Below are 14233 nucleotides of genomic sequence, written 5' to 3'. Positions count from 1 at the left end.
CTGATTTATGGAGTTATGTTGCATAATAGATCAGAGATATACAGACATGTTTCGCTTACAAAAAAAACCCCAAAAAAACCCCAATACAGCTCTTCCCCATTTGTTATCATAGAGGTATGCTGCAATCTCTCATAGTGTCTGCTATAGCGTTAAAAAGGTAGATCTCAGTATCTTAACATAAAAAAATATCCCTGACAGCCTTTACCATAGAGATACACAGCTATCTCTCTCTAGCTCTTTCTCACATTTGTTATCACAGTGAAACGCATTGTTTTTGTTTTTGCATTGTTTAGGCTAATCCTCCCAACTTCATGTCAGCACCTTATACACAGGAAATATGGTTTAGATTAGACTCTTCGTGTTTGTCTTCATGTTCATCTTTGGGGGGGGCGGAATCTTCGTATTCTACAAATATTCACCCGTTCCTGTGTTCGCTTCAGGCGAATATTCGTGAACATTCTTTGTCTGTTTTTTTTTTTCCTTAGTTTTTTTGCGTTTTTTTTTTTTTGTAGAAGGGGTTAACACAGGGTTAATGCGGTACACACTGCGCAGCAGCTTTGGCGCCTGTGCTTCACTGGTTGATGGCAGACGAACCCCCTGCTGGCGACCAATAGAGTCACTGGTGCCGAAACTTGGCCGGGAGAGACCACTGGTCTCCCCGCTCCAAGAGTTAAAGGTCCGTACGAACGACCAATAGAGTCGCTTGTACGGACCTTTAACGCTTGGAACGGGGAGACCGTGGTTAGGCTAGATAGGAAAGGGACCAGGGAGGTTAGTAGACAAAGACAAACACGAAGATTCTTCGTGTTGTGTGTTTTCGTATACGCTTTGCCGCCGCCATGTTCGTATTTTCTGTATTCGGGCTGAACCACGAAAACACACCCTTTGTGTTCGTTTTCAAGTTCGCCCAAATACGAATGCACAAGTCTAGTTTAGATAAGCACTGGTTTCCTTTTTATTTATCCTTTTGGTTTTTAGTGTTTTTTCAGTATATCATTAGAAATATCTATTTAGACACAAAAACCCTCACACACTTGAGACTTGAGCAACGATCTCACACTTAAGATAGCATGGCCTACTGTAAGACATGTTGTCTCAAGTGTGAGGCCGATCATTGACCTGTATTACACAGAATGAGACTTTCCATATTATTTACACTACCAAATAATTTTGGAAAAAGTTTGGAGTCCGAAAAGCACATTTTAAAATAACATTAAATGGATCAGACATACATTGTAGACATTGTTAATGTTCTAAATAACTATTGTAGCTGGAAATGGCTGATTTTAATGGAATATCTTCATAAGTGTACAGAGGACTTTTATCAGCAACCATCAGTTCTGTGTTCCAATGGCACGTTGTGTTCACTAATTTAAGTTTAAGTTTAAAAGGCTAATTGATCATTTGAAAACCCTTTTGAAATTATGTTACACAGCTGTCCTTGTTTTCCTGTTGGCTCGTGACAACACTCTTTAAATATAAACAATATATATATATATTTGCATAATTAGGCTCATGACTACTCAATAGGATATTTTTTTTTTCAGATACTCTACAATCTTTTACAACTCTCATACTTTTCATTCATACAGTAGACAGCCAGTATAAAATGCAGGGTAGGTTTACAAATTCCCACTCAATTGCATCCCCAGGAAACATATTTAAGGAGACATGGAAAGGGACCACAGACAAACAAGGGAACCATCATATAAAAAACTTTTTTAAATGATCATTTCTTTCCAGTGAAATGTATTGAGATATTCATCAGAATCCCCTTTAATGCATTTGCACTGTGTCCCTGGCCCCCAGCTCTTTGGCTTGCAGGAGGTGTGTTTGACAGAATACATCTCTTGCTTACCAGTGCTATACTTGCTTCCAGCCAGGCTCAGTGCTTGCTTGTGTAAGAGCTCATATGAAGCACTACCACTGATTTTAAAGGGAATACTTTCTTGCAAGTGGTTGGCTGAAACTGGCATAAATTGTGGAACGCAGTGAGCATAGTACTGTAAAGCCCTGGAGCTGCAGTTTCTTTTAAGGGTAAGTGGCTTTGTTTTCCATTCCTTTCTTGTAAAGAATGCATATTAAAGTACTTTGATGTGTATTCTCCATTTGTAGGGCCCTATAGGGCACTAAACTGTCCCTTGAATGCCCAACATTAACCAAGTTATTATCAGACAGCCACATTATAAAAAATTAATATTTACACTACAGTTCAAAAGTTTGGGGCTACAAAGCTGGAAAACAAGAAAAATTCTGGCTGTGCTAACATAATTGCAAAAGGGTCTTCTAATGATCAATTAACCTTTTAAACTTAAACTTAAATTGTCAAATATCAAATGGTCAAAATTAGCTTTTCTTTCAAACCCAAACCTTTGAATTGTAGTGTACATATTGCTTGGTAGCAGATATATATCAAAGGCATAGTTACTTGTGCTTATGTACACCTCCATACGTAATGATCCATCTACCTGCACAGGGTATCTCTGCTTGTGTGACACTGGGCTGCTGACTGCCATGACTGGGCTGCTGACTCTTACTGACTGCCATGTGTGACTATAAAAGAAGCTTCTAACTGGCTGATCCTGTCACATAAAATAAAAAAGGTCACATTCTATTAAATTCCATAAATTAACCTGCACAATTTGCTCTCAGAAGATTTGATATTGGATCGGTCTGGATTGATTTAACCATAAAGTGAAATGAAAAAACGATTATTGTCAGCTTCAAAATATTGTAATTTATCTGTATACTCCCTTTTAAAAGGGTCTGTACTGTATTTCAAATCAGTTCCATAGGTTTAAAATGTAGTTTATTGATAACACACAAAGCATCATCTGTTGCTCTTTGGTCTTTAAAAGTTTATTGCAATTAGAACAACAAATAACAAAAAAAAGTAGTTCTAACATGGAAAACTAATACAGATTTTATGGGATCTCCAGAAAAGCCAATACAAAAACTGGATTGACCAAAATCAATACTCAGGTTCCTCTTAGAAGTTTAATTTTAGAGGATGTGTTCCCTAAGATACAAAACAAAGCTCTTATACACTCACCCTAAATGACAAAATATATATTGTAAATAAAAAAATTATACACTGGTGTTTTGGGGGCATGCAATATATTTTGCAGTTTACTTCAATTAATTCAGATGATGTTCCAAACTATTTGATGTTCTCTTTAATGAAGGATTAGAAAAGTGGTGGAACCAGAAGATGGATATTAGATTAGTGAAAAAACAATCTTTCTTTAATTATGTGACAGTTCAGCGTTAGATACGTAGAATAAAAAATGCCTGCTACAAGTATCACTAGTGCATTAGTATTTTTCCGCAGGTGAAAAGCAAACTAATGACAATTGTACTATGTAGCTTTTTGTGTTCTTTTGCCACAACAGTTTGGCAGACAATAGCCTAAAAGTCAGCTTTTAGTCATTGACTCTGCCAAAAAGAAAAAGGCACCAAACATTCCTTAACCATATGGTTATAAAGGTTTATGTGGATCAAAGCATAAAGATTATTTCCATTTTACTTAATTGTAAGAATTCACTCGATGGCCTGTTAATACATTGTCATCCAAAAATGTACATTTAAAGAAGCATACGCCCCCTGTTCATTTTTATAAAAATGCGTATCTTTTGGCTCAGTGTGAGGTTTGAATTTGTGACTGCTCCTGGCTTGTGTTTGCAGTCATGTAACAGATTGCTGGAACCCGTATCACAATGCGATTCAGAAACCTGGACAACAAATGTGATTTTTTGCCTCTGAACTTCCTGTTAAACAGCTACAGCAAAACCTGCTTTTCCAGGTGGTTGGATTCCATAGTCCAGTAGTTGAGTCTGCTTTCTGTAGTGGAATTTGGTTAAAATTCTACAAAATGTCTATATAATTTTAGACATTTGTATAAGTTGGATCTATCCCCTCTTTACAAATCAAACAAAAAAACTACCAACACATATATTGTACAATGAAAAGTACACTATATTTTACCTCCTTTTGGAAAAGAGGGACATTGGAGAAGGAAGGAATGACAGAGGGGTTAGTATATCAAAGTGGGACTATCCCTCATAGCAAGCACAATATATGCCTGTTAGCCAATGTGTACTATACGCTTTGTTCACATGCTTTTCGTATCCATAAACAGAAGTTTATCAATGAGAATCGAGTTCCTTAAATAGTCAGGATATGGAATCAGATCCTGGATGCATACCTTCTATGGTGTAAAAGAAGCACCAAAACAAAGATGTATAAGTATATTACCAAAGAGGAACATGAGTAACATTAATGATTAAAAATGGAAAGAAGACAGAAACGTGTTGACTTAATAGCCAGTTTATTCTTCTTACAATTAAAAGGAAACAAAAAAAATTGAGTTCCTGTGCCGTACATGGAATAGCAGATGCATATTAAAATATATTTTTAAAATATATATATTTAAGATTAAAAAATAGATACTCATGTCCTTTTAAGAATACCTGTTTTATATCATTTTTGTACGATATCTCACAGCGTTACCTTGGATAACTCCGTTTGCCCTCTGTACAGAAATAGTAAATGGTATCTTATCCATAGTCTTGAATTATCTTATCGTACTGATTGTATCCACCCACCTATAATCTTCGCTGGAGTCCGTGAAATGTACCAGTACAATAAATTAAGGTTTGAGTGAATCGACATTTTAAAGTAGTTGCATAAATTGAAGTTCATATTACACTAATCAAGTAAATAGAAAATGAGAGACGTTTATAAAGAACAATTAAAACAAAAATGAGTATCTAGTATGTTTTACTGGTTTTATGTTTACAGATTAGTTTGGTTTGTTAGGAATTATTGCTACCTAACATAACCAGTTTTTAAAGGACGGTTTTTTAGAATGTTTTAGTCTTGGTGCCTGATATTTCACGTCTCTATTAATTCTTTGGATGTAGCCGATCAGTGAATTCTGGCGTATTGTGCATTAAACCTGCTGGTGTGTGCGGCTTTGTGAATAGAACGGAGGTTAATGGGGCATAATTCCCAGTGGCTGGATTTTCTTGCATCATTTAGCATACAGTATTTTTACACAGATAAGCATTATTTATCAGTCCACTGGAATTATTCATGATAAACTGGATGAACAGAAGCAGCAAAATTGCTCTGTTTTGGCTGAATGCATTTTTATAGTAATTTAAAAATGTGTTTTTGCCCACCTCACACATTACATGTATTTATTTAGATTTGAAGTGTTAGGATATATTAACTTCATATCCAACATCTACCTAATACATATTTAATATATAACAATATATATAATGTTAATTATCAGCACATCTTTCTGACACATTCCATGAGGATCGCCTCCTAAGCTAATTTAAAACAGGCGCCCACTGTCATATTTTATATGGCGGGTATTGAGTCCCCCTAGGAGGGCCCACGAGGTGTCCCTGCTACAGATTTTGGTGTTGCTGAAATCTTCAACATCGAGGCATTACAGTAACCCTGTTTAAGTGAAGAAAGCGATCTTTGCGAGGCATGTCACAGAAAAACGATCAGTTAACGACCGATGATGACAATGGCACGTCATTGGTCATTACGGGATTAATAATAACTTTATGTAATCATATGTATCGTAATGTCCTTTTTTCCCCAGTGTATACCACTATGGAATTGATGATACTATATAAATGAATACATAATAATATTATGGCCTGTTGATAGCTGTATAATTGAGACTTTGCATTATTGTGACTTTTAGCCTAATAACCCAAACACAAGATGTTACCATGCGGTACTTTGTCTTAGACTTACTTTCTTTGGATCTGGAAGCACTAACAGAAAAGTATCAGGTTTAGCATAAAGTATCTTTACTGAGAAATTAGTAGAGAATAAGCAAATATAACCATCATTTAATTGTTTTATTTATCGTGCTGGTTTTAGAATCTGTATAGAACACCTTGCTGCCTCATACCTTTTTTGCTGTTTCACTCAATTTTTTCAGATAAAATATTTTTTAAAAAATTTCCTGGCTGTGTAAAATAAGCAGAATGGAATTGGTTATACAGAATGATAGCCAACTCCATAAAAATGTAAAAGCAAATATTATGTTATTGTACTTTCTTTAAGAGTGAGACAGTTAGAGAAGTGAAAAAACGGAAAAGTGTCCGAGGATTATTAAGAATTGTATCCCACTGATATACTCTAAACCGATAGACACCTATAAATGATGTAGCTGCATTCCCCCTATTGTGTCATGTAGACAGCAGACACTCGATGGCCCGTTAACCCCTTAATGACAAAGCCCGTACAAAATGCATTGTTTTCAATGGGTTTTGGGACCACCCATTGTCCTTAAGGGGTTAATACATTGTCATCCAAAAATGTAGCCAGAGAATGTGGATGACCTTACTCAACTATAACTAAATCTATGCCTTCATGACAACTTTATGGGCATCTTTCAGGGCTATTACTAAAATGTTTGTGACAGTGAACTCAATGAATCCCAATACGCAACTGCCATCACTGCAAAAACAGTGTTCTTTAGACATTTATATTTGTGAAAACTAAGGAAAAAGGTAACACACATCAAGTACAATGTCAACCAAGGTATTGAGAATGTAGCGTTTTTATTAACAATTTTAAACACACTGGCATTTGACATCTGACATTCTGATATAGCTGGCGAAAATACGAGTGGGGGATCACGTATAGAAAGTGATTCTGTTACAATGCACCATAGCAACCAATTAAATAGTGGGTTTGGCAGTCGTTACATTTATTTATAAAAAATCCTTATATTCTGTAGCACTGACAGACAAGCGCTTTAAAATTATCAGAATCCAGCCACTGAAGTATCTACATATCTGTCTTGTTTGTTTTAATGCTCTTAGAGTACAGAAACCAGTGTTACGGAGGTAAAGCAATACTCTAATGCAGATGGATACAGTACTAAGGCTACTGTACTACAGCCAAAATACAAGCTGTTTAAAGATTGTACAAACAGACATACCGCATTAAAAATGAGATTGCAGCAGAAGACTATATATATATATATATATATATATATATATATATATATATGAGCTATGCCGCAAATACCATACCTGATTCTAGCACAAACATGTCTTATCTTATATACATAATTATTTTAGATTTTGTTGTTGACAGCACTGTCACTGACGAGACAGCGGAGACAGCATAAACTGATAAGACTGACTTGGTACACTACCGGTACTGCATACCATGCCCATCAGCACTGTCAAAGAGTATGCTTTCAGCTATTTTTCACCTGACACAGCCAACACAATGGTCCACCTGAATCCTGCCAACTGTCCTAGTGTTCTACCCCAGCCCTTGCTATTGATTGCGAAAGCAGAATAGACTGATTTATGTCGAAAGACATTATGTCAACTCGAGGAACGATGTTTCACATATATCAAACATACATGGAAAATCTGTATTTACACATATTAAATACCAGACCAAAACGAATTGAATAAACAGAATATATATACTGTTTACAATCAGAACGTTATTATCCGCGGGGAAGATACACTAAACAAGTTAATCAGCAGACTCAGATTCTGCCAGTTTAAATGGCATCTTAATAATGCACTCCATCCTGTTAATATATATATATATATATATATATATATATATATATTTCAGAAGTTTATATATATATATATATATATATATATATATATATACAGAGCCCGCCTTAAGTGTTCTGGCGCCCTGTGCGGACTACTCCTCTAGCACCCCCATCCCAAAAAAAAAGAAAGGAAAAAAATCTCCCTGCCCCTTCTCACTATCTACTCCCTATCCTTACTTACCTTGTTGCCGAAGTCCTGCGGTGGGAGAGTGAGGGGCGCCGAGCGGTTGCTGAAAACTTCACGAGCAACCGCTCGGCACCCCTGCCCGGGACTTAAATGAAAACACCGGGTTTTTTTTGTTTAACTTTATTTAACATCCTCCATGTTAAATAAAGTTAAAAAAAACCCTGATGTTTTAATTTAAGTCCCGGACAGCACCCCTGTTGCCATAGCGCCCTGTGGGCCCGCACAGGTCGCACACCCCTAAGGCCGGCCCTGTGTGTATATATATATATATATATATATATATATATATATATATATATATATATATATAATTTCAGAAGTTTTTAGTAAGGCATTGTTAATGTATTTTAAGGTATAAATAATTTAGCACCAGTTTTTGCACATATTTAGGGTATTTTTTAATCATATTTGACTGCATTCTACTCTGAAGATAAATCTATCATGTCATGTAATAGAAATCCTTGGCTAGATAATAGAAAAAATAAATACAAAACACAAACTGTGAAATAATATTACTATTTTATTTCTCTTTTTTATTGTAGTCGGTGAAAGCATTGTGATAGATTTATCTCTAGCTTTGAATCCAGCCCAATGTGACATGGCATAATCAGTTATTAGTTCAATTTGTTTGCATAGCACACAATGTAAGCAAGAGATTGTTTAATGGTTTTACTCTTCTCCGTGGTAGTTGAAATTAAATGAATGAAACAAAGTTGAGATCATATTGATGAAAGCATTATTAAATATATTTCTCATGCTACTACACACATTCAAATTTTTTATTTATTTTTTTCAATGTTACTGCATTCATTCTACATAGGTTTGCATGATCTGAAATTCAGTTTTAAAGGGATTCATGTGATTTTTTTTTGTGTCTGCTGCTGACATTTTAGTAAATGAGCATCAGCACATTCTTATTTCAGCATGCAGATCATTAAACAAGTACATGCATCGTTAGCACAGAAAAAGAGAAATCATTAATATGCAGTTGGTTAGCTCGGATGTGTCTAGTTCGTTAGCACATATTCACCAAGTGCATTCACAATTCATGTAGAGTATCATTTGACATTTGGATTGTTAGCTCAGATACAAAATAATTACATCTTATTTTTTATAATTGCAAATATAAACGTAATAGTGACTCAGGTTGTCAGAGTACAAGGATTGTTACTAGGGAGATGTCCTTATCCGGAGAATGTATGAATGCAGCAGGTGTTCAGTTTACATACAAACAGCCTCATACTTACATCATCATAAGTTTTAAGAATTACATTGAACAAATTGTTCTAACAGATTTTGTAGCCAATGCTTTCTCCTAATGTTTCAGTTGGTTATAGGAATGGGTGTCAGAGGCATGGCTAGGGGGCAAGGGTTTTTAAATGAGTTTTTGATAGAAAAATGACTATACCAATATTATCCGAAAAATTCTAAAAACTTAAAATTGAGTCTTTAGTTGAAGCTGATACCTATGTTGTTGATACCAACATAGAATAAGATGTAAAGTTATATGAGCTTTCAGTACCTCAGAGATTTATACTTCTCATGTGCAAGAAGAAAAGAGGTTCTGTAAGCATAAGCAACTTGGCATTTCTTGTGCTATCATTGATAGACATTTATGTAATTGAGAAAAACATTTAGTAGAATAATGCTTTTTATTCACATAATTTAATTTAATGTTTTTTTGACTGTTTCTATAGACATGTTTGTAATGGGGCAGTAGAACATTGTGATACACCTAGGAAGGTAGAACAATAGCCTAGGAAGGTAGAACAATAGGTTTGGACCCTAAAGGAGATAAAAGCAAAACAATGTTTTAAATGTATTAATTCCTACTATACTAACATATAAAATCCATTTATATATATGTATTATCAGGTGAGGATGTATGTTGATTTCACAAGTATGACCTCAAGCAATTAGGTTAGATACAATGCTGGAGATAAATCCCAGTTCATCCCAGAGGTGTTTGATGGTGTTAAACTATGGTCTCTGTGCGGGCCAGTCAAGTTCTTCCACACCAAACTCATCCAACCATGACCTTGCTTTGTGCACTGCGGCACAGTCATGCTGGAGTAGAAAAGGGCCTTCCTCAAACTTTCCCACAAATTTGGAAGCGTAGCATTGCGTTTTAGTGTGCTCATGGGGACTTCATAAAGGTCCCCATTGGTGTAATGGTCAGCTGTGCCAATGCTTTTGTCCATACAGTGTATATATATATATCATGAATACTTGTCCCTGACTGTTAAATACTTTTTAACACAGTGAAGTGGCTAGATGAGGCAAGATGTGTATGTTTGCTTTTCATGAACCATGAGCCTTGTGTACTTTGTGTATAACTCCTCTGATGCCAAGAGGAGTCTGTAATTATTTATCTGTTCTGGATGCTGCAATGTTAACATTTCTCTCTCCCATCCCATCCCTCACTTAATCTTTCCTCTAACCTATCTCTGCAATTTTGGTCAACTCTATTTTTCTGCATTTTCCCTGTTTTCTTCCATTCCTTCTCTGTCTCTGCCCCCTTCTCTTACTTTTTTCACCATCTTCCCTCCTATCTGGTCATATTGCATGATGTCGACCTATCTAAGACACTCAGATGTTTGGAGTTTTGGCACATTGTGTAAGTCTTTGCATGCATCCACCCCTTAACGGCAGGCTCTGTCTGTGTGTGTGTGTGTCACCTTTTCCTGTTTTATAAAATTAAGCAAGGTAGAACATCAAACAATTAATTTTGGAGAATTGTCTGTTTTTTCCCTTAATCCCTCCTCCTCATAGGCAGCTTCATTAATTGCAGATTGTTACTTCATTAACAGTTCCCTTGCAAGATATATACAGACTGTGTCCGGTTGGTGACTCCCTCATTATGCGTATAAACTTACTTAGTTAAGTGCTGTTCATTTTATTGCTGAAGATAAGTCATGAAAGGTCCCGGGTGTATGTTAGACTGGAATAACCATTGCTTTTGTGTAACTGATATAAATCTGCTGCCTTCCTATTCACTTCTCTTTTACATTGGCTCACAGTTACTAAATGGTGGTATGCAAACATCCATTCCGTATACCGTTTTCTTCCTGTTACTAGGGAAACAAAGAAAGGGAAAGCCACATATAGGTTAGATTTCAGATGGTTAGGTAATCCATTTAGGAAAAGCATATCAGCCACTTAGACATCCGAGCTATCTACACCTATATCATAATTTGTTACTCTCAATAATGTAGAAAATAAATAATTTTTGACTGCCGAGAGACATGGTCACATCATTTCCATATTGCACCTCCCAGTCATTACATTTTTACATGCTGTAAGACATGTTACAGAGTGGATTTGTATTTCTTCTAATTCCTTTGGTAGGAAAACATTTTTATTACCAATTCGCTAGTAATTACACGCATTCCACATGTAGGTTCTGCTAGGGTTGTGTATAGATTTGTAGATGTATTACAGGTGTTGATGGCTTCATAAACATTTTCACCTGTGTGACAAGAGGAAAATTGGTTACGGTACTAGGTACACATGGCCACAGGAGATATTTGATATCCATGTGTCTTATGGATGTGTAGCTGATGTAATTGCCATCTGTGTTCTGAGTTTGATTGGTGGCATATGTGGCCATATGACCAGCACTCCCAAGATTACAATCTAACACCTTCCAAAAACACCACTTGCACTGTTCTCAAACTCATACTGCCGTTTAGTAACTGTCACAAGACTACCACAGCTCTCTCTTGCTTCACTAACATCCATTATCTTATCTCTATCATCTCACACCTTCCTTGCTCCACCCTTTTAGCTCTAGTGTCACCCACAAGTAAGTACCCTTCAGTTATTCCTGTAAGGCTAGCACATTAGTATTGTTTGTGAGTTAAGATATCACAAGATGTAGATTATATTTAACTCATAGCTTAGTTTCTGCTTTCACTGTCTTTCCTACTCTTCCTTCCTACCATATATTTCTGTTTTCATTTTATTTTCCTGTTGCCTTTCTGTTTACATCATCGGGCTACCTCCTTTCCTCTTTGCCATTGTTACATGCATCTTTTTAATCCTTTCCTCTCATTTTGTCTTACAACCTTGTATTTTGCCATTTGGTTCCTCATTGTTTTCTCTTTTTTCCCCCTTATGTTCTTTATTCTGTCTCTTCCCCCTCCTTATATTGTTTCTCTCCCCAACACAGCTTGTTCAGCAGTCTCGGAGAGCTGCACACTATTTCCCAACGCAGCTATGGAGCATCCTACACCGTGCGCCCCGGGAGCCGACACCCCCTGACCCGTAGGGCACCTAGCCCTGTTCCTTCCACTTCTGAAAGGGTGGATCCCCTTGGAGGGGCACGCTCTTATACTCTCACTCCCCCCACAATCCTGAAGTCCTCCAGTCTCTCAGTTCCTCATGAGCCCAAGGAAGTGCGCTTTGTGGTACGGAGTGTCAGTGCCCGGAGCCGCTCACCCTCCCCTTCCTCTGGGCATCCAATGCACACGTCTCGCCCATTCCTGCAGAAGCCCCTTTCGCTCTGGAATAAGTATGATGTAGGTGACTGGCTGGAGAGTTTGAACCTATCTGAGCACCGACTAAAGTTCCAGGACAACGAAATAGAGGGCTCACATTTACCAGCACTCACCAAGGATGATTTTGTAGAGCTGGGGGTTACTCGTGTGGGCCATCGCATGAACATCGAGCGTGCCCTACGCCAGCTGAGCACCAGCTGACCCGGCCAGGAGCTGCGGTCCCATCCTCTGGGAGAGCAACTCCGCACCGCTGCGGGGGGAGGAATCACTTTACATACACACCCGGACAAACACTGCATTAAGCATACAGAATGTGAAGACTCATATTGCCCTGAACATCCAGAGCAAACTCATTGCCTTACAGAAACTCAAAGCCCTGATAAAGCAAGCAGGGAGACACATTGTGGTTCACACACCCATACTGTTACTATAACATGTGCAAGTGTGATCACACTCAGCCTGTCCCATGCAGATACCCTCACTTTGACTCACACTGATACTCAAACACTGACACACTCAGTAACTGATGCGTAATGGCTAATATCACACACAAATACACGTTTGCACTGCAGCTTTACATCAGATCTACTCCTCTCCTTGCGTGGTGCAGTGGGGCCCAGTAATTGATCCCACTTCTCTCTCTCTATGCCATGCAGGGGAGTTGGGATCAGTCACAGGGTCCCAGGCCAGGCCACTGTGTGTTAATGCCAATTTTTTAAATCTTTGGAACAAAGAGATCACAGTCAGAGAACGATATCAGCCTGCAGGGGAACGGGGTTGAGCTGCAATCCTCCCATACCAAGATCTGACAAGTCCTGGAGAGAAATCCATGGATTGGGCTGGAAGAGGCCGCAGGTTCCTGTGGGACGCTTTTTATGCATCTTTTTAATTAGCTATATATTTGAAAGAAAAAATGACTTTACCTATATATATCTCATATATATATCTATATATATATCTATATATATATCTATATACACAAAACCCTCTCACTGGACTTTTTATATACAGCAGATCTGGGGATGTACTGAGGTCTCTGAGAGTCCCGCTCTGCCTCATCCAGGGGGTTGGGAAGTTCTTTATGTTTTTCTGTTTTTTTTTCTGTTTTTGTTAGGTTTTATAGGTTATAAGTGTTCTTACAATAAACCCCTCACCATGCCACCAGCATTATTTAGAATGGGACATACATTTTTTTCATTTGGGTTACACCTTACAGGGGTCACCTTTTCTTTTTTGTAATTTTAAAGAGTCTCAATTATTTAATATTTATCTGCACATAATTAATTAAAACTGAGACATTCATGTTACAAAGTGGGAGCTTTGTCTACTCATCCTGGGATACGTTTGCTTGGTTTCATGGTATTTTTAACATATGGGGTTTTCGTTTCTACTAATGGTGAGGTGGGCTTTTCTAGATAAATTTGCTAAATCAGTCTTGTGGGTTGGACAGTTCAGTTTCTTGAAATTATATTTGGATATATGGTTTTAGTTTAATTTGGAAGTAATGCTCAAATGTTCCAGTATTTTTTTTTTTTTGTCTATTTTGGTGTTCAGGTTTAGCAATTATTTTATCACTTCCTACCTTGCTTTTTATGGCTTAGCCGGAGAAAGAATAGATCCACCCTTTACTCTTCCTTCAAATATACATCAATATACATCACCTTGAAAAACCCCACTCTAAGTCTCCCTCCCAGTACAGTGATACAGGTCATACATTATATGAACATGTATGGTGCGCTGTTTCCTGCATTATCTTGAAAATCGCCATCAGTTTGGGATCATTGGCTGCAGAGGAGGGAGGATCACGGAGCCGGCTGGGTCCTCTCATGTACTGTGTCCCTGTGCACCTGAGGATGGATTACCCGAGGGTGACCAACCTGGATCCGGTGTGCCTTATTGCCATGATAATCGCTTCAGGTCCCT

The 14233-nt window shown here is 37.4% G+C and overlaps 1 protein-coding gene across 1 annotated transcript in view; it reads left to right on the top strand.

The window, feature by feature from the left end:
* The window catches only part of LOC149298691 (SH3 and multiple ankyrin repeat domains protein 3-like), a 99765-nt gene extending 87254 nt beyond the window's left edge, over window positions 1-12511 (top strand). Inside the window, exon 23 of the mRNA XM_089487050.1 lies at window positions 11983-12511. Within this exon, the coding sequence (XP_089343176.1) occupies window positions 11983-12511 (529 nt within the window). The remainder of the gene's footprint in view (window positions 1-11982) is intronic.
* The last annotated feature ends 1722 nt before the right edge of the window (window positions 12512-14233 follow it).

This window comes from Sceloporus occidentalis, unplaced genomic scaffold (assembly GCF_023333645.1).
Source record: "Sceloporus occidentalis isolate IW3139 unplaced genomic scaffold, rSceOcc1.0.p SCAF_31, whole genome shotgun sequence".
Classification (NCBI taxonomy): Eukaryota; Metazoa; Chordata; class Lepidosauria; order Squamata; family Phrynosomatidae; genus Sceloporus; species Sceloporus occidentalis.
Note: the sequence above shows the minus strand (reverse complement) of the source record. Positions and strands in the feature narration are given on the sequence as shown.